The 21,442-nt window shown below is 43.1% G+C and overlaps 1 protein-coding gene across 2 annotated transcripts; it reads right to left on the reverse strand.

Annotated features, from left to right (window-relative positions):
• Positions 1–1,970: 1,970 nt before the first annotated feature.
• On the reverse strand, positions 1,971–21,442 carry LOC145422814 (proteolipid protein 2-like). Of its 2 annotated transcripts, none has more exons than XM_080294634.1 (5): positions 21,145–21,436; positions 5,011–5,166; positions 4,819–4,917; positions 3,747–3,843; positions 1,971–3,058 (listed from the first exon to the last, which is right to left on the reverse strand). In XM_080294634.1, the coding sequence occupies exons 1-5, from the start codon at positions 21,238–21,240 to the stop codon at positions 3,045–3,047; spliced, it is 462 nt and encodes a 153-aa protein (XP_080150760.1). In that variant the 5' UTR covers positions 21,241–21,436; the 3' UTR covers positions 1,971–3,044. The 2 variants fall into 2 exon arrangements, with proteins under 2 accessions (XP_080150760.1, XP_080150759.1); XM_080294633.1 differs by lacking the exon at positions 1,971–3,058 and adding an exon at positions 3,216–3,671 and having other exon boundaries at positions 21,145–21,442.

A 21,442-nucleotide genomic window follows, 5' to 3' on the forward strand; every position in this document is an offset into this window, starting at 1 on the left:
ACTATATGTAGGACGAAGAGAATGGGTTACTAGAGAGCAAAGAAACCATGCAAGTTACAAGTTTACTTACAAATATGTTGCTTTATTACATACTTTCCCCAAGAAGGCTGACAGGAAGCTAAACAAAAGACTAGAGCTTCAGTCCAACTTTGTTCTTTTCATTGTTTTCCTTGCATCATATTCGCTGACATATGCATAATTTGTGACTTTGAGCACACGCAGAGCAAAAAAAGAAAAAAAAAAGTGCGACATGCCAGCTTGCACGTGAACAGGGGCGTTTCCAGGTTTTTTTCTATTGGGGTGGCAAATGGCATGGAGCGACGACGAGCACGAGGCGTGAGGAGTGCAGGGTATTTGATCAGAAATAAACCCAATGTAGAAAACGGGTGTGCAAAACATTTTCAGCCTTGTGTGGAGTCTTGATGCAGATGGTATTATGAGAAATGGGAAAACTTGTTTTGTGGTTAGTAGTAGGGGCGTGTTTTGGTTATTGATTTAAATCGATTCTAGCTTGGATAACGTGATATCAATTAAAATCCTGAATCGATTTTTTTTATATAAATTAATTTTGCCGGAAATGCCAGAATCTCAGGTTAAACCGCACACAATTTCAACAACCACCAAACAGCTAAAACAGTAAATGAGAGCAGGAACACGGATTCTGCACAAAGTGGCCTTTCTCACCTGACGGGGCTCAAAGCCGACAGCTCGCTGATTCTGATGTTTCGGCGGGTCCCTGCTTTGTGTTTACGTCTTTTTTGCGCTAGACAAACAATATGACTGAACCAGCAGCAAAAGAAGATCCAAACTACGCTTCACATAAACATCGTCAAATTCAAATTTTATTTGTCAAATTTGAATTTGACATCGTCATGAAATACCTCTGACTTTTGCTGTTTTGCCTCCACCACGATAAAATCACACTTCATGGACATCTCTCTCTCTCTCTCTCAGTATACTTCAAGAAAAGTTCCCCGTCTAAAAATCTGTTCTCTTCATTATTCGCTTGCTTGTTGCGCACAAGTCTACGGTTTTTTTTACAGCGCTGTCGGCCGCTGTCTTTTCCTTTTACCTATACTTCCGAAAATAAAACCTAATTTCTGCTGAATTCTGAATTGTAACTTGAATAAATGCTTTTAAAAACTGAATTTGAATTAGTCTAATTTGAAATTCAATTTATTGGTTTGAAAATGATCATCACTAAATTGAATTTTATATTTTGACATTGAATTCCTTTGCTTTGAAACTGTATTTTATCCTTTAAAAATTTAGCTCTCGAATAATTTCAGGTTGTCTTTTTGTTTATCTCGTGAAAATGATTACGTCAAGTTGTTGCTAGTAAAGGTCATTCCATGACTGAATCATGGGAGCGTATTTAGTTTTTCTCAGGATTGCTTCTGTATATATCACGTCATCTTTTTGTTTATCTCGTGCTGTATTTACCCAATTTTTATAGACCTGACAAGGACCAGGTGTCCTGATATGCAATACCTTTGAACAGATAGTGTACTTTTTACCATGACTGTATACACTTGTAAATGAAGCACTTTAAGATAATTTAGCAGGACACATGAGTGTACAGAGCAAGCCAGAAAACTGATCTTCTTTGTGGTAAAATGGCTTTTGTTTCCCTTTGAACTTTTAAATTACAGACTTTTGTAAAGCATATTAAAATGAAATTTTTAAAAAAGCAAAAACACCAAAGGGGTTGAGGAAACACTCGCAGTACATATCCTAATGTTAACATAGCATGTTCAAAAAATGGACTGTGCTACTGAGCAGTATAAAATGTCTACAGAAAAATATTGTACCACCTTAAAAATGTGTTATAAATTTAAGAAAAATGCATAACCGGAGCAAGAATCCAAGAGCTGTAGGCATGATGTAATTTTAAATAATAAAAGTGTGGTTGTTTAGTTAATGGGCTGTCTATGGGTCCTAAATTCCAAAACTCTCGAAGGAAAACGGCCAAAGATTGATTTCATTTTTATTAATCAGCAAATGTTTTAGTACTTAGAAACAAAAGATGAAACGGAAGAAGGTGAGGGAACTGGTTACTCTGAATGAGACTTTTAAGGCACTGTAAAACACACAGAACACTATTAACCCTCTCAGGCTCAAATTAAGTTTTTGTTGCTAATGCACAAAAGAATACCTGCAGTGGTACTTCTCAGTAAAAAATCCTCATAAAATATGTATGTGGGTTAATCAGGTTGTTAGCTTTTACTTGTTGCAAATCTGCAACGCCTGCTTTCAGAGGGTTAAATAACAGAAAAGCAAAGGTGTAACCAGCTGAGAAAGTACAAAAAAAGTCCCCCAAGAAGACATTTATAATATTAAACGATTCAAAAAGCACCACCTCTGTGTCAGTTGCTTCTGAAGCCCAAATAACACAGTTACTATTTACTACAGCAGTCCATTAACAGTAGACAGGTGTATTAGACAAGTTGCATGATGACGTCATCCAAAGTCCTCCTAGAAGGAAGTCTGGCCATTTGGCATCTTGATAAGACCATTGGGCACTTATATGGGGAGATATTTTAAAGGATTATGAAAATGAACTCTTATTTCAGTGATTAAGGGGACACCTGGAAAAAAAGAGTGCTTTATGAGTTTGCTGCCCCCAAAATAATGCTTTAAAAAGCTTTTTATCCCCTGGGAGGTTACACTTTACCAGCGTCTTTGCTGTTATGGAATTATCTCAGAAGCATCGGTTGAGGATTCTGTGAGTGCTAGGTCGCTCTTTCATAATCTTTCCTGTTTTACTCTGGTTGGAATAAAAGTTTGAGAGGGGAATCCCTCATGGAGTAGACATACAGACAGATGCCAGCACCCCTTATTAAGGCTATGTCATCTTCTTTTCTGGCTTCATTCTTTAAGATACATTTCATCTGTTCAGGCCATGCAGCAGCATTTATTAAACTGTGACTTGCTCATTTTACTGTCCATCCTCCTCTCTGACCCGCTCCTCTGTTAACCTTTGCCCAAATGACTGCTTTTGGTTCTTCTGTGTTCTTGACAGAAGTATTTCTGTGTGAGAACATTTAAACTCTGCCATCTGTTAAAAACAAAAACAGTCAAGATATTAGAGAAAATTGCACATATCAAATAAAACCAAGAACGCGTTGTTACGACCCGTCTAGGGCCAGGCCATAACATGAGCGAGGCACTCGCTTCCCTCCCCAAGACCCAAGCAGTCACACGCAACAAATCCGTTAGATGTGAAGTGATTTATTTACAAGGTGAATAAAGAGAACCAAAACGGGAGTGTCAACACTTCAGGGTGAGCCAAGGCCAAAACAATAAACAAAACAAACCTACACAAATCCCGCACCCCTGACCTCACCAAAATAAAGTCAAAATAAAGACAGAGTCTGACCTCCTTAACCAACTCAAAAACAGGAGAAAACGGGTGATCAAAATAAACGGCAGCTCACCCCTACCCACTCCACTTCCACAATTTTCGCACGTATACTGCAGCCAGCGGCTACCACAGGACTACTGCTGGGTGATGAGGAGAAATGCGAGGACCTCTCCCGCTGTAGCACTCCAGCCTCCTTTTATTGGGCGGGTCCTCCAGCTGGATCCAATCACGCCGGGGCAGTAAGTCCACGCACCAATCGGAACAGGGACCTGGCACAGCTAAATTAACATAGACAAAAACACAGCACCTGCACAAACAAACACACGGACATACAAGTTCGTAACAGCGTTTTGAATGCATTAACAAAAACTGTTTTTCTCACCAGTTGGAGCTGCTGAGTGCTGTCTGTTACTTTGGATTTGGAGGAAGATTGTGTAGGTGTCGTATGCAAATATCAGCCCAGCGAACAACCCTAACACCTAAGAAGCAAGAACTGACAATCAGAATCACAACTAACACAAATACAATCTAAATAAATGATCAGTATTTTGTTAAAGTTAAGTGCCAGAAGACTTTGTGCTCTTCACACTATTAGACACTTTGGTTCATGAAGAAGCCAATGTGGGGACAGACTTGTGCCTGATATACAGCTGCAAAGCACATGTTTGGGACTAAACACGTGATTAATACAAAAGACTACGTGTAGACATAGCATACCACGAGGATGGTTGTGGTGGGGAAATGAGATGTGAAATTTATCTTTAACATACAGAAAATCTGTCATTAGGAGCATGATCAACTTCTCTCACTCAAAGGAACTTGTCAAAATTGCTCATTGTTCATCTGAGGATTTGTGAATCTGCACTGAGTGTTTTCAGTGAGAGCAGCAGTATGTTCAGTCAGACCTCATGACCAAAGTAATACAGTGACAGTTGTCAGTACATCCAGTAGTATATGTCAAAAAACTACATTAACTCCCATCTTTTTAAAGGTTTATCAAATTCAGGGTCCCTGGTCCCGGCTGGGAAATCAGTCTGAAACTGATTTCCGGTCATCACCGTGTCCTGTTTTTGGCAACAATAAACTAACATTCAAACTAAATGACACATGGATTCAGTGTTATATCTGGATTTTTTTTGTCTTAGAAATTTTTGAATGAGCTAAAGTAAGGTGATAAGTCACAGTCTACAGTTGTAGTCAAAAAGGAAGGAAGTATTGCAGTATGAACATTACTCAATGTTGAGTGCCTGCTTTTTCAGAAAGTCTGAGTGTTTCATATTGAACACAAAAAAGTGACAAAAACACCAGGCATTCAGTTTTCACATGTATAACTGGCAGCACCGAAATTAGTCAGTGGTAACAGCCATCAGTTGTCAAGATAAACAGAGAAATAAATATGAGCGGATTCAGTATGCAGCTAAGAACTCAGGCTGAGTCATTCTGGCTTAACTAACCGCGCCTGCCATACAAGCTCCATCCCTAGATCCTCCAATGAGATTGACCAGAGAGGTGATGATGTAGAGGACGGCACCAACTGCAGCACGGAACAGATCCTGCACAAAGGGAAGCAAAAGATGAAGCATTATGCAATTTAGCACAGAAATGTGTCAGAGTGTGTGCATGTAGTTATGTGTGTGCGGACTCACACTCCAGACCCAGTTGATCCCTAAGAACTGCTTGTCCAGGTCCATCATGAAGATGCCGAAGAAGATCATGGAGAAGGTCATCTCACATATGGGCACCGTAGTGTAGCCTCCACACCAGGAAGAAGCATAGCAGATGATGACGATAAAACTGACAAGCTAAGATAGAGATGAGAGAAAAGAGGAGATAAGACTTGATATCAGTGTAAATTTCACAGGAAACTAACACCCACACTGCGTAAATTCCTCTACCCTGTTAGAATTTCCAGGTATAAAAATCAGCTGCAATTTCTCTGAGATAGGACTGCACATTTTTGTAGCGTCACACAGCAACAGAAAATAATCTGTCTATAGAGCTGTCACGTCCAGCTGGACAGTAAATGAATAAAATCATCCATCCATCCATCCATCCATCCATCCATCCATCCATCCATCCATCGTCATCCGCTTTGTCCGGGGTCGGGTCGCGGGGGCAGCAGCCTAAGCAAAGAGGCCCAGACCTCCCTCTCCCCAGCCACCTCCTCCAGCTTGTCCGGGGGAATACCAAGGCGTTCCCAGGCCAGCCGAGAGATATAATCTCTCCAGCGTGTCCTGGGTCTGCCCCGGGGCCTCCTCCCGGTGGGACATGCCTGGAACACCTCACCCAGGAGGCGCCCAGGGGGCATCCTTGTCAGATGCCCGAACCACCTCAGCTGGCTCCTTTCGATGTGGAGCAGCAGCTGCTCTACTCTGAGCCCCTCCCGGATGGCCGAACTTCTCACCCTATCTCTAAGGGAGAGGCCAGCCACCCTTCGGAGGAAGCTCATTTCTGCCGCTTGTATCCGCGATCTCGTTCTTTCGGTCACTACCCACAGCTCGTGGCCATAGGTGAGGGTAGGGACGTAGATCGACCGGTAAATTGAGAGCTTCGCTTTTACACTCAGCTCCCTCTTCACCACGACGGACCGGTGCAACGTCCGCATTACTGCAGCTGCAGCCCCAATCCGTCTGTCGATCTCCGGCTCCCTTCTCCCATCACTCGCGAACAAGACCCCGAGATACTTGAACTCCTCCACTTGGGGCAGGAACTCATCCCCGACCCGGAGTGGGCACTCCACCCTTTTCCGGCTGAGAACCATGGCCTCAGATTTGGAGGTGCTGATCCTCATTCCCGCTGCTTCACACTTGGCTGCGAACCGTTCCAGTGCGAGCTGGAGGCCTTCACCCGATGAAGCCAACAGAACCACATCATCTGCAAAAATCAGAGATGAGATTCTGAGGCCACCAAAGCGAAAGCCCTCCACCACTTGGCTGCGCCTAGAAATCCTGTCCATAAAAATTATGAACAGAACCGGAGACAAAGGGCAGCCCTGGCGAAGCCCATCACCCACCGGGAACGAGTCCGACTTATTGCCGGCAATGCGAACCAAGCTCTTGCAACGGTTGTATAGGGATCGAATGGCCCGTAGCAATGGGCCAGACACCCCATATTCCCGCAACACCTCCCACAGGACACCCCGAGGGACACGGTCGAATGCCTTCTCCAAGTCCACAAAACACATGTAGACTGGTTGGGCAAACTCCCATGCCCCCTCAAGTATCCTGGAGAGGATAAAGAGCTGGTCCAGTGTTCCGCGACCAGGACGAAAACCGCATTGTTCCTCCTGTATCCGAGGTTCGACTAACGGACGAACTCTCCTTTCCAGCACCCTGGCATAGACTTTCCCAGGGAGGCTGAGGAGTGTGATCCCCCTGTAATTGGAACACACCCTCCGGTCCCCTTTCTTAAAGATGGGGACCACCACCCCGGTCTGCCAGTCCACAGGTACTGCCCCTGATCTCCACGCAACATTGCAGAGGCGTGTCAACCAGGACAGCCCTACAACGTCCAGAGCCTTCAGGAACTCGGGGCGGACCTCATCAACACCAGGGGCTCTGCCACCAAGGAGTTGTTTAACTGCCTCAGTGACCTCGCCCCCGGAAATTGGCGGGTCATTCCCCTCATCCCCAAACTCTGCTTCCTCCTCGGAAGACGTGTCAGTGGGATTAAGGAGGTCCTTGAAGTATTCCTTCCACCGCCTGACAATTTTCTCAGTCGACGTCAGCAGCGCTCCGCCAGCACTATACACAGTGCAGGTAGAGCACCGCTTTCCCCTCCTGAGACGTCTGACGGTTTGCCAGAATCTCTTCGAGGCAGTCCGAAAGTCTTTTTCCATGGCCTCTCCGAACTCCTCCCACACCCGAGTTTTTGCTTCAGCCACTGCCTGAGCCGCATTCCGCTTGGCCTGTCGATACCTGTCGGCTGCCTCCGGAGTCCCACAGGCTAACCAAGCCCGATAGGACTCCTTCTTCAGCCTGGTGGCTCCCTTCACCTCTGGTGTCCACCATTTGGTTCGGGGATTACCACCACGGCAGGCACCCACCACCTTGCGGCCGCAGCTCAATGCAGCAGCTTCGGCAATGGAGACGCTGAACATGGTCCATTCGGACTCAATGTCCCCGGTCTCCCTCGGAATCCTGTTGAAGCTCTGCCGGAGGTGTGCGTTGAAGATCTCGCGGACTGGGGCCTCTGCTAGACGTTCCCAGCACACCCTCACTACGCGTTTAGGTGCACCAGGTCTGTCCAGCGTCCTCCCCCGCCACCTGATCCAACTCACCACCAGGTGGTGATCAGTTGACAGCTCAGCCCCTCTCTTTACCCGAGTGTCCAGAACATATGGTCGCAGGTCTGCTGATACGATTACAAAATCGATCATCGACCTACGGCCTAGAGCGTCCTGGTGCCACGTGCACTTATGGACACTCTTATGTTCGAACAGGGTATTCGTTATGGCCAAGCTGTGGTTAGCACAGAAGTCCAATAACAGAGCACCGCTCGGGTTCAGATCAGGGAGGCCGTTCCTCCCAATCACGCCCCTCCAGGTCTCGCTGTCGTTACCCACGTGAGCATTGAAGTCTCCCAGCAGGACAACAGAGTCTCCAGGTGGAGCACCCTCCAGCACCCCCCCCCCCCCCCCCCAGGGACTCTAAGAAGGCTGGGTACTCTGAACTGCCACTCGGCGCATAAGCGCAGATGACAGTCAGGACCCGTTCCCCGACCCTAAGGCGCAGGGAACAAACCCTCTCGTCCACCGGGAAAAACCCCAACGTACCGGCAGCAAGCCGAGGGGATATTAGGATACCCACCCCAGCCCGCCGCCTCTCACCAGGGGCAACTCCAGACTGAGACAGAGTCCAGCCCCTCTCCAGGAGACTGGTTCCAGAGCCCAAGCCATGTGTAGAGGTGAGCCCGACTATATCTAGCCGGTACCTCTCAACATCACGCACTAACTCAGGCTCCTTCCCCACCAGAGAGGTGACATTCCATGTCCCTATTGCCAGTCTTGGCAGCCGGGGGTCAGTCCGCCAGGGCCTCCGCTCCTGGCCGCCACCCGACACACAATGCACCCGACCCCTATGGCGCCTCCTGCGGGTGGTGGGCCTGCGGGAGGATGGGCCCATGTCTCCTCTTCGGGCTGTGCCCGGCCGGGCCCCATGGACTAAGGCCCGGCCACCAGACGCTCGCCCTCGGGCACCCTCCCCGGGCCTGGCTCCAGGGCGGGGCCCCGGTGACCCTATCCCGGGCAGGGTAAACTGTTCCCTCGGTGTCCTTTTCATAAGGGTCTTATGAATCAATTTATTTATATAGCACTTTTCACAGGATAAAAACCACAAAGTGCTTCATAGTAATATAAAAGAAATACATAAAATACATTATTAATAGGGCTGTTCGACATAACGATATATATCGGATGATGATATAAAAACGTCTATCGTTTCATTTTACGCTATCGTTTGTTTCGTGGTGTCGCAAAATAAACTGTTTACGACAATATTTTTTCATCGTTTTGATGGTCACTGTAGTGGCTATATTGATTTATTAAAGTTCTCTCTTTCTCATATTTAATATAACCACTACGGACGGACAGGCGCCTGTTTTTATGTGTTGTGGTTAGCAACAACGACGGTAACAGCATTGCGTGTCCGCTTGTTTATGTTCCACATAAACCTTTCACAATAAAGCTCAAGATCCTGTTGAGACTTTTCAAAATAAACAATCACGTGAAAGAGCAGATTATTTACGGATGAGAATTAAAAAAGAGCCGACAGGTGCTAAAAAAATAAACCTTAGACTCAAACGTTAGAACAGGCTTTTCCCCGCAGCACGCTGTGTAATAAATACTCAAAGAAAACGGCAGCCTTTACAACTTATGTCTAAAAATGTATAGTTTCATGCATCGGTTAAAACACTCGACTCCAGCAACATGACGCGCAGCTGGAAACACTTCCCGCAAGACGAGCTGCCCGAGATTCACAGAATTTGCAGAAAATGTTACATTTTTGTGATTTATATAGTTATCGGACGATAGAATTCTTATATTGGGATATGAGATTTTGGTCATATCGCACAGCCCTAAATAATAATCAAACATACAGCAGAAATCTAAAAGCCAATCTAAATTGCCAATCCAGTTGGCACCTTTATTTTTCTGAGTGTATGCCATCATTATTCTGTTTACAGTAAATACTAAATACTGAATATTATTGTGCAGCACGTAAGATCGACAGCGCACAGTGTGCTTTGAGGTAGGAGCCAAAAAGGGTGTAGTTTGTGTGTGTGAGCACCCGTGTGTACACCTGTGAGCATGAGCGCGCTTGTATTTAAACAGGTTTCTCAAGTAATGATCTGCTAGAGGGCACACACAGATACTCCTCCCAGTCCCCCCACCCCAACAGGCAACAGAGAACGGGGGTGTGTGAAGACTCCAAACCTCCCTCCGCCCGCTCATATGTAGTGTTGATGCATGTGTGCACTAAGGTGCATTTAAAACTCAGGAGGGCATGGAGCTACCTGTCAGAGAGCAGCAGGTAAGCACATAGCCCCTCCTGATAGCCCTCAATGTCTAGGCCCATCCGGACCGGGGCCCAGTTCAGCAGCGCCACCCGGCCCCACAGAGCCCGGGACAGCCCACCCAACCCCACCACAGAGAAAACTGCACCCACCCTGTCATCCAATTAAATTCAATTTTATTTATATAGCGCCAAATCACAACAAAAGTCGCCTCAAGTAGATCCACTTATCTTCCAGACTACACAAGACAATAGACAAATATCTGGCAATTTGTACATGTTTGGTTGTTTTAACACAAGTCATTTCCCTCGAGTCATGTAGGGTGATGTGGTAAAACTTCGACTCAAGAGCTTAATGTGAAGCTGACAAACATTTTAAAAAGGTATTCATTCTCTGCCTGAAGGAAACATAAATCAACTACAAGTAAAAGTCCTATATTCCAAAGCTTCTGTAATCATATTACTCAATCCGTACTGTAGGGCTGCCACGATTTGTCGACTAGTCACGATTACGTCGACTATCAAAATCGTCGACGACTGATTTACCGTATTTCCCGGACTACAAAGCGCACCTAAATATTAGCCGCACAAGCTAAAATCAGGGGAAAATCCTGTTTTGTACATACATTAGCCGCACCTGACCAAAAGCCGCAGGTGTTTCAATGTTGACTTATCATATGTAAGAGAATATGCACAAAGGGAATTGTCAGGAAAGAGATGGCTGTTTGGAGACATCACTTTTATTAATATTTTGAAAAACAAGTTATGGGTACATATTTGCACATGTAGTACATAACAATAACCTACAGCACACCAGAACAATAGATTCGGCCTACCTTTTAGGCTCAGGTGCAGTGACACAGCTTTAACAAGAAGAAAAGTCAGTCATTCACCACCATCTTTCTCTTCTTCCTACGCACTAAAACCACCAAAGTCCTCTTCTCCAGTGTCGGATACAAACAGGCTCATGATGGCTTCGTCATCCACTCTTCTTCTCTCCTTCGTTGTCACTTTCAAAACCAAAGAAATCCTCATTGTCAGTGTCAGAGTCGAACACCCTCAGAAGGGCCGTGGCGGTGTCCTCCTCTCCATCATGCAGCAGTCCAGCCCTTCAAAATCCGTTGGTGATCGTGGATGTTTTCACACTTTTCCACGCTGTCAGAATCCACCGGTGGAGTTGGGCATAACTTGCTTTTTGGGCATAACTTGCAAGTTTATCGCCGCTCATCATCCACGACTCCCGCTGAACGCGTAGCGCTACTTTGAAGTTTGTTTTTCGCGCTACTTCGTACGGCACTACGTTGCCTGGCGGACGGACATGTGACTAACATACCACTCTTAAACCCCGATCCTTCCGCCAGGCAACGTAGTGCCGTACAACAGCGGAACACACAAAACAAATCGTCTTACGATATGACAAAAATCACGGACAATCCATAGAAAAGCCGCACCTGACTAAAAGCCGCAGGGTTCAAAGCTTGTGCAAAAAGTAGCGGCTTATAGTCCGACATTTACGGTAATAGTCGACGCGTCGTTTGAAGCTTTGTAAGATCACAAAAGACGCAGGAATAAGTGGCAGGATTTAAGAGTGTAATAACGGACTGAAACAGAAGATGGCAGCATTGCATGTACAAGGATGTCAGCTACCGCTAAACCCCGAAGAAGAAGAAGAAGAAGAAGGAGCAGCTGTGTCCCAGAATTCATAGCGCGGCCCAGCGCAGTTTCCAACAATGGCGGCAGCTAGTTAGTTTTAATGTTACTCTTATTATTCTTTCTGGGTCACAAAATAAACGTTTAACATATTTTCAGGCGAGAATGTAGCTGTGTAAACCTCAAATATCTGCTCAGTTTATCAGGACACCACATATTTTCAAAAGCGCTCCGACGTTTTCGGAGACATCTGTTACCCACTAGCTCGTTAGCGAGCCGGGGGCTAGGCTCACTAGCGCCGTGAGAACACCGGACTCCCCGCAAATCGTTTTCAAACCCACCGCCGTCTTTCGCTACTCAGGTTAAATATATATGAGTCACTTAGATAACTTAAAATGTTATTGTTTGGCTTTTTTTTTTTGTATTTTATTTGTTCCTGAGTAAATCAGTTTGTCTGAGATTAAAGTTATAGTTTTTACACAGCTGAATAAACGTCAAGCAGACAACTGATTATCAAAAGTGTGAGATGCTCCAGAATATACTCCAGTGTCCTGTTATATTTTAGATAGCAAGGAGTTTATTAAACTTCACCGAAACAATCTGCAAATTTCATTAAAATTTAATAAACTATCATCTTGTCTTTATTTTTAGTTAGCACAGACCTTAAACACTTAAAGCTGTAAGCTAATGATAGTTATATAAGAGCAGATGCTGCTGGTGCAATAAGCTGTAGTTTTACGTCCAATGGATGATGATCTGATTAGTCGACTAATCGCAAAAATAATAGGTGACTAGTCGACTATCAAAATAATCGTTTGTGGCATCCCTACCGTACTGTTGTCTTATTACTATGCATTAGGGCTGCCACGATTAGTCGAATAGTCACGATTACGTCGACTATCAAAATCGTCGACGACTGATTTAATAGTCGACGCGTCATTTGAAGCTTTGTAAGATCACAAAAGACGCAGGAATAAGTAGTAATATTTAAGAGTGTAAAATGGTAAATGGCCTGCATTTGTATAGTCCATAGGACCCCAAAGCGCTTTACACTACATTCAGTCATTCACCCATTCACACACACATTCACACACTGGCGATAGCAAGCTACATTGTAGCCACAGCTGCCCTGGGGCGCACTGACAGAGGCGAGGCTGCCGGACCGGGCCCTCTGACCACCACCAGTAGGCAAACATGGGGTTAGTATCTTGCCCAAGGATATTTGGCATGCAGCCAGGATGCAGCCTGGGATCGAACCACCAACCTTCTGATTAGTGGCTGACCTGCTCTGCCACTTGAGCTACAGCCACCCCCTGTAATAACAGACTGAAACAGAAGATGGCCGCACTCCATGTACAAGGATGCCAGCTGCCGTTAAACCCCGAAGAAGAGGTAGCTCTGTCCCAGAATTCATAGCGCAGCCCAGCTCAGTTTCCAATAATGGCGGCAGCTAGTTAGTTTTAATATTACTCTTATTACTCTTTCTGGGTCACAAAATAAACATTTAACATATTTTCAGGCGAGAATGTAGCTGTGTAAACCTCAAATATCTGCTCAGTTTATCAAGACACCACATATTTTCAAAAGTGCTCCGACGTTTTCGGAGACGTCTGTTACCCACTAGCTCGATAGCTAGCCGGGAGCAAGGCTCACTAGAGCCCGTGAGAACACCGGACTCCCGGCAAATCGTTTTCAAACCCACCGCTGTCTTTTGCTACTCAGGTTAAACATGATATAGGAGTCACTTAGATAACTTAAAAATGTTATTGTTTGGATTTTTTTAGTATTTTATTTGTTCCTGAGTAAATCGGTTTGGCTGAGATTAAAGTTATAGTTTTTACACCGCTGAATAAACGTCAAGCAGACAACTGATTATCAGAAGTGTGAGATGCTTGAGAATATACTCCAGTGTCCTGTTATATTTTAGATAGCAATGAGTTTATTAAACTTCACCGAAACAATCTGCAAATTCCATTAAAATTTAATAAACTATCATCTTGTCTTTATTTTTAGTTAGCACAGACCTTAAACACTTAAAGCTGTGATAGTTATATAAGAGCAGACGCATGCTAGTGCAATAAGCTGTACGTTTTACGTCCAATGGATGCATGATCTGATTAGTCGACTAATCGCAAAAATAATCGGTGACTAGTCGACTATCAAAATAATCGTTTGTGGCTACTATGCATATGGAATTTATTATGAGTCTCCAAGTGGTGCTGATTGTTTTGCATTCTCATACATTGCGTTATATTTCACCACCTGACTAGATCTATAACAAAAATCTTAGTTTGTAAATTGCAACATATAGAAGAAAAGCAGTGGAGGTGCAATGACATCAAGTACAGTACTTAAGTAAATGTACTTAGATACTGATCCACTGACAATACAGAACTTATGCAAAGTATTTAAACTTAAAGTGACTCATGTGTTAAGAGATCACACCGCTGTGAAATGCAAACAAAGGCGTTCATGTGAAAATAGAGATTGAAGATGTGACGTCATTTCCGGGGTAAAACCAGTCGAATGACAGCCACGGGAAGGCGACGGGTAAAGAGATCGTTTTTTTATCGGATTACGTCGTGGAAGAGAAATTGTTCAAGCCATGTTTCTGAAGTAACAAAGAGCCGACGAATGGCCTGGATTGCAGCCATTCGAAGACCAAATATAACTTTCCAGAACACTCCAGTTCACAAGTTAGTCTGCTCCAAGCATTTCCACCCAGTCTTCTGTTGTAGTTATTACGTTTATCATAACATAATTGTTGATGTAGGTTACAAATAAGTCTTATATTGATTTGAATTGAATTCGATGCGCTTTGCTGCTTTGTTCACTGTGGCTTTGTGGGCTAATGTTCGTTGTGTTTTGTAGGAAAACCAGCCTACAAAATGCAGGAATACGATCCAGACTGGGCACCCTCTATCAACCTGGGTCATACCGAGTTTAAAGCTGCTACCACAGTGCGATTTTATTGGTTAAGAGAGAAAGCGATATCAAAACAGCCACGAAAAGTCACGCATATATGTGCCCAAATGGTGAATAACTGTTTTCCAGTATGTTGTTTTGTAGTGCGTGGGTTTTTTTTGTTTGTTTTTTTGCATTGTTGAAGCAGCTAATAAAGCATGATGGAATACAATTTTGCTTCTTTCTTGTAAGATTCTATAATAGAATGAAACAATAATGCCAGTTATAAATAAAAACAAATTGAATGGATTACAAAACACTTATTTTATTTCTATTAGATGTAAAAATGTTGTGTAATACTACAACCTGAAATGACAAATAGATTATTTCCTGTACAGGCCAACGCAAAGGGAAAAAAATGTAACAACAGCTGTCAAATGGAATAGTCCAAATCACCAAAGTAAACTGGACCTGGGCTTGTTGCAGGGATCTGAAGTTACTAAACATTTTGTGAGTGTATGCACTCACACTTAGGACCATATAATAATAAATATGTGCGTGATGAAAGCTGGGCAGCACGCTAATGTCCTTACTCCACTCTGTATGCTCGTATGGGTCTAACCCTTTCACTCCTTTGATTTTTTCCTTGTACTTTTTTTACTTTTTGCCTTTTCGTTAAGTCTGTCTTCGTACAGACCTGCCGTGTTCTGCTGTTTTTGGGGCAAATAAAATTCAAGTAGGGATTAAAACCGCAGAATTAATGATTACCGGTGCTGGAAATGCTAGCGCTTGATGCAGTGTTTTGAATTTGTTGCCACTTGTACCCACAATGCAATGCCCGAAAGTCACGTGTTCTGTCAATCTCTATAGTGGTCAAGGACAGTAAAGTACAACAGTATTCCCAGACAGGAAGTCATTTTAATTTGCCACTACGACAGTTTATGTTTAGGAGCTGTAGGTTGTTTGCATTTATACTTCTATTCCTGCCTTTGCAGGGTGCATGCAGTCCTGTTAACCAGAGCCAGATGTGCAAACCTATAATGTGGGATGGAAAATCCTTTTATGAGCCTTTATACTACCAATAATGTGATATACGTTGCATTTTGCTACTCTGGCTACAGACAATATCCAGCCTATAAGTGAGCACATGAGAGAGTGGGCTGAGTTAACCTATGTGACCTTTAATAATCAGCATCTTAGCTCCTTGATGCCAAAAGCAAGAACAGTGGAGCAGCAGTGACAGGTGGAATCCCTTAACCTCTGATAAAGCACATACAGTGGAACCCCGACTTACGAATATCCCATTTAACGAAAAATTTAAGTTACGAAGGCGCTGAACAGCAATATTTCTGCCCGTGTTACAGCAAAATGCCTGTGTAACGAAATCCGCTGGCTCTGATTGGCTGAGCCTACAATGCCCACAATGCCTTACGAATCATGTGACAACCCCTTGACTTTCGTAATGGACTCTGTCACTACCCAATCCGTACCGGAAACCTGATCGGTACCCCGCATGCGCGAAGGTGTCTACTTCCGGTCGAAGTGTTTTACGATAGTTACAGGTCAGAGTATATGTTAAGATGTTAAGAATAATAAGAATCTCTTAAAATGTTTCCAATAATGAAATCTTTCAATATAATATAGACAAAAACAAAAAATAAAAAGATAGTTACGGATTAGAACTCCCCGATCCTTACTGCGCATATGCAAAGTTGGACCGTACAAATCGGGTCTGCCCGATCCGTACCGCGCATGTGCAGATGTTTTCTTCTTCTTCTGTTCGTTTAATGGCAGTTTATTCCTCAGTGTACGAGGATACTGCCACCTGCTGACCGAGCGAATGAAGCCTATTGCAAACTGAATTAGCATCATTACAAAACGTGTTAAATTTGATTTAGTGATAGTCGAGTGTGTTTATGCTTGTCTGTGTGGAGAGGATTGATTGGAATAGTGATGATGATGTCCGCTATCACTGTCAATTGTCAGTAAACACTTCATCTGGCTGATGAATCTTCACATGACATATTACAAAGTCTGTATTATTAACTCTGTAATTAGGCACCATTGTTCTTATTTTACGGCGCTGTTGTTCAATCAGGGAACGCTCTCTGTTGAGGAGAAAAACATTTGTATACGGATTATCCATAGTTTAAATGTCCCGGTAGTCGAAAAGGAGGCAGAGCTGTTGAGAAATGCTAGGAGCTAATTGGGCGCTAACCGTATCATTCAAATATATTGAATGTCGCAATGTTGGCAAAGAGAGGAAGTGACATAAGATTTGCGCATGCGGGGTACCGATCGGGTTTCCGGTACGGATCGGGTAGTGACAGACTCTGTGCACGAGAAAATGCTAACTTCCTGGTTTGAGACTGGATGTATGGTTGGACATTTCCGGTGGCTTTACTTTGCGGTGAATCGCTAATGTGAAGATATACTCCAAAATCATGTCCAAAACACGGAAAGATCGCGTTAAGTTACAAAGAGCAGAAGGTGGGAAAACTCACCACTGTTGTGTCATAAAAAAAAAAATCTAATGATCAATTTTGACGTTTAAAGCATTTAGATCGATCAGTTGTTTACTATGGAACGCCAGGACTGCCATAATGAATTAATTAAATACACCATTAAATAATTAATTAAATGTGGCAATAATTAATTAAAATTGGAATTAATTAATTAAATAAATAGTTATGACACATGTAATTAATTAATTATTGACACATTTAATTAATTATTTATGTATTTCACATTTTAATTAATTATTGACACATTTAATTAATTAATTATTGACACATTTAATTAATTATTTATGTATTTCACATTTTAATTAATTATTGACACATTTAATTAATTATTGACACATTTAATTAATTATTGACACATTTAATTAATTATTTAATGATATATTTATTTATTTCATTTTGGCAGTCCTGGCGCCTGGCTCTCATCATGAAATAATTTTATCTGTCAGCCTCACCCATCAAACTCAGGGGGCGAGGCTAACGCTGATCGAGTCAAAACCATTGCTTTGGCCTGGTGGCCATTGTTTCTAGCACACAACAACCGGCATGTGGAAGCTAACAGAACTGAACTTTGAAAAACCCTGTTTGTGTGTCACCAAATACCGTTTTAATATTTTTTTAGCCGAGAATGTAGTGGTTTAATCTTCATGTGTCTGGTCGGTTTGTCAAGATACAGCCTCTTTGCAAAAGTGCTTCGATGATTTCGGAGATGTCTGCCCAGTCTCACGGCAAAGCGTGGGATAGACCCGCTCGCTTCGCAAGCAATCCCACCGACAAAGCGCAGGCCCCGGTACACAGCTGTAGTAACCCCCGCTGACTTCTTTTACTGAGGTTATATTTATCGGTGTTTTATTTCCTGATGTTCTTATGTGTCCTACGTGTTTCAGTCGCCAATTCTGAATTATAACTAACATTAAAAACATGTTTAAGGAGGCGAGAGAGCAAATAAATCTGTTTAACATCTGATCTTTGGGTTTTTGTTCAGTAATCAGCGTGACCTGTGTATAAACACATAAAAGAGATAACGTTGGTGTTTCCGTCATGTAGTAACTGCTGGCTTTAACTGTACAAAGGTTGTTCGACACTATGAAACACATACAGACTTCATGATGTTCGGCTAATATTTTTATTGTGAATAATCATGCTGACCTCGCTCTGTACACCACGCAGTGAGGTCAGCATATCCACGATATCCACGATATCCTCAGCTCCATGAGTTAACACAAAGTTTCCCAGCTGACTATCTAACTTCCAACTATTCCAGTGACGTGAAAATATACAGCATAAAGAAAAGTGTAAGAGACTCGGCAGCAGACAATTTGAGTTTGTATTCCCTCAGCTGCAGACTCGCTGCTGTTTAAATGTTTGAAAAGGAAGATTAGATATAAACAAACGTCAAACATAGATTCAGTCTGCCTTCACATTTGATATGAGGCCAGCACGTATAGTGGCTGTGTCCTGTTTTAAGATCATACATGTAAAATTGTTGTCTGACCTCCGTCGATCCAGCCGCTCAGAGTCCGTGGTTACCATGGTTACTGCATAAGCAGCTATAATGTTAACAGCTGGCACTGAGGAAACCTACCGGCAGCATGGGTGTTTATGTTTGTCATTGCAAAAGAACTGTCTGAATGGTTAACTGAAGTTAACTTGGATAAATTATAGTTAAGGAGTATCACAGATAACGCCTACGTGAGCTGTGCGACTGTTCACCACTACACTGAAATCAGCAGGCTATTACTGAAATACACATGCTATATCATAAACTATGATATAAATAGGGAGGTCCTATTAACATGTTTAGTTTTAAAGGACACCTTCCTGCCTTTAGTCTCCTTCATGAGCAGTATTAGTTTTCTTCTAACATCCAGAAGTCTGCACGATGTGTTTCATAGTTTGTAACAAGCCTTTGACAGGTAAACATAACATGACCGAAAAAGCAAAAAAAAAAAAAATGAGAGAGAGAGTGTTGACATAAGAAGAGAAAATGCTCTCAATTATGGAGACAGGCAAATGGTTCATTTATGTTTGATGTGTGTTTATTCCTCCCTAAATATCGTCGGTAAAAATGCGCAGGAAAATCTGACGTGCATGGCAAACCACGCACGTCAGATTTTCCTGCGCATTTTTATACCTCTGCCAACAGAGAGAGAAAAAAAAAAATCACATTCTAACAGACAGCTGGTGCTTAGAATACAGTTGAATAACTATTAAAAAACAGATGATATTTAGATGATAGTTCAGTCTAACACATGTGCCAGTGAACCATTAAACGTCTGTGAAACTATGCAGTTATGAAACGTAACTTTAACTTCAGCCAAACCGATTTGCTCAGTTGTAAATAAAACAGCGAAGTAAACGTGACCCGACAGACAGAACCTGAGTGAATGAAGTCCAGCGTTTAACCACTGAGAGCTAAAACTCTGCTAAGCTGTGTGCCGGTGATTGGACATCAGCCGCTGATGAAGCTGGTTCGCCTATAATGTGCTCTGTAAGGAAACAAGCTCCAGCAGCTCTGCGCTCGGGGAAAACACTATATTTACTTATCTTGTGCATAAAAATGCGCTGACATTGCGTTATATCGAGCACCGGCTGCCCAGTTAAACTGTGACTATCACCAGGTAACGTAGGCGTGTTTCTTGAATTAGCAGCAGGTGTTAAACAGCTGACAGATGAGGAGGAGGATGCATGCAGGTAAACTGAGGGTCTGTTGAGCTGATCGCTGGTTTCGTGAGAAAAATGTCAGCTCGTTCTTTATGTTACAGAAGCACAGAGACACAAGACCAGGCGGAAAGAGACGATCGTTCGGTGAAAATGAGAATCTGCGAATGCAACATGTGGAACACGGAGAGTGGAATATGTAAACAAACCGGTTAACGTAACCCCCTGGGTGCACTCTGCATGCTAATTGTTAGCAGAGGTAGTGAAATCTCTAAAAACATCTGAGCACTTTTGCAAACATGTTCTATGTTGACAACCTGACCAGACATACGGCGCGACATTCGCCGCTAAAACACTGTTAAAAGTGTAGCTGGTGACAGAAAAACGGGGTATTTTAAAACTACACCACCACCATTGCTGCCTGTGATTTGATCTGCATTCTGGGATACCTGGCTGCCCCAAGTCTACACAAGCAATCGATTATCTAGGATCGGCCTGTTTTGACTTACTTTGCACGGCAACCAATCAAATGTTAGAGAAGCTGCATGGGCAGCGTTAACCCCGCCCCCTGAGTTTGATGGGTGAGGCTGAAATTATTTCATGATGAGAGCCAGGCGTCAGGACTGCCAAAATGAAATAAATAAATATATCATTAAATAATTAATTAAATGTGTCAATAATTAATTAAATGTGTCAATAATTAATTAAAATGTGAAATACATAAATAATTAATTAAATGTGTCAATAATTAGTACTTACAAAAAGTATGTTGTGACTTACTTTCAAAATTACAGTGGTCCCTCGCTATAACGCGGTTCACCTTTCACCTTGCTGTTTCGCAAATTTTTTAGTGCAAGTTTGCATTTTTTTTTTTACATCACATTGTCCTGATCGGCTGCCGACGATCTACTCCGTGCCAGTACAGTACTGAATCGCTGCATCGATCGCTAGCAGTGTGACTCTAAAGTGCAGTAGGGGGGCCGCTGTTTGCAAATACTGAGAAACATAGAATTTGAATCCTTTCTCTGTTTTGCTCTGAGGCGCAGGGAAAAATATCGACAGGTCAATGAACAGCATCTACATATATATTCCGTAAATGCCCAAGACAAATCGAGAAATCTAAATCGCCCCTTGATTCATCCATTTGGTCGACTTGTTTTGGAAAAGCCTCAGCAAGGAACGAATATCACACCGGAAACGAAGCGCCCTACAGGAGTTTCGCACCGGAAGTAGCATATGCTAAGTCGCACATGTCCTGTAGGGCGCTTCGTTTCCGCTCTGATATATATGGACAGACTAGAGTGAGAAATGTGAATAACAAAACAGAAGAAAACCGAGCAAAGGGAAAATGACACATTAGTGATTAAAAAATCAATAGATACAGAACATAAATCCACGTAACCATCTATAAATTATTGATTAGTTACAAGTGAGCTTTACACGCAGCATATTAAAGCCATATCTGTGAGTCGTTAAACGTGGATCATCACAGCAGAGCGGCACACAAATATCACAGTGAAAACAAACTTACTATTTCTGCTGCCAGGATGAACCCTTTCTGGGTATTCACGTAGCTTTTCAGCCTCTCCGCGCAGCTGGGAGAGCCATGCGCACTTGTATCAGCCATTCTGTACTTTATCAAAGTTCACTAAACAGACAGTGTGCTGCGTGTGTTCGACCCCTAACTACGAGCAGATTAAACAAATGTTCTTCTTTCTTTCTTTAGTGGAGGAAAGTTTAGAGAGTGCTGTCCTGGTGCGGTTTACCGTTACTCTTGCTTAAACTGGCAAGTCGCTATTTCCACTCAGGCGGATGAATCACCTTGATGA

Source organism: Astatotilapia calliptera, chromosome 20 (genome assembly GCF_964374335.1).
Source record: "Astatotilapia calliptera chromosome 20, fAstCal68.1, whole genome shotgun sequence".
Taxonomy (NCBI): Eukaryota; Metazoa; Chordata; class Actinopteri; order Cichliformes; family Cichlidae; genus Astatotilapia; species Astatotilapia calliptera.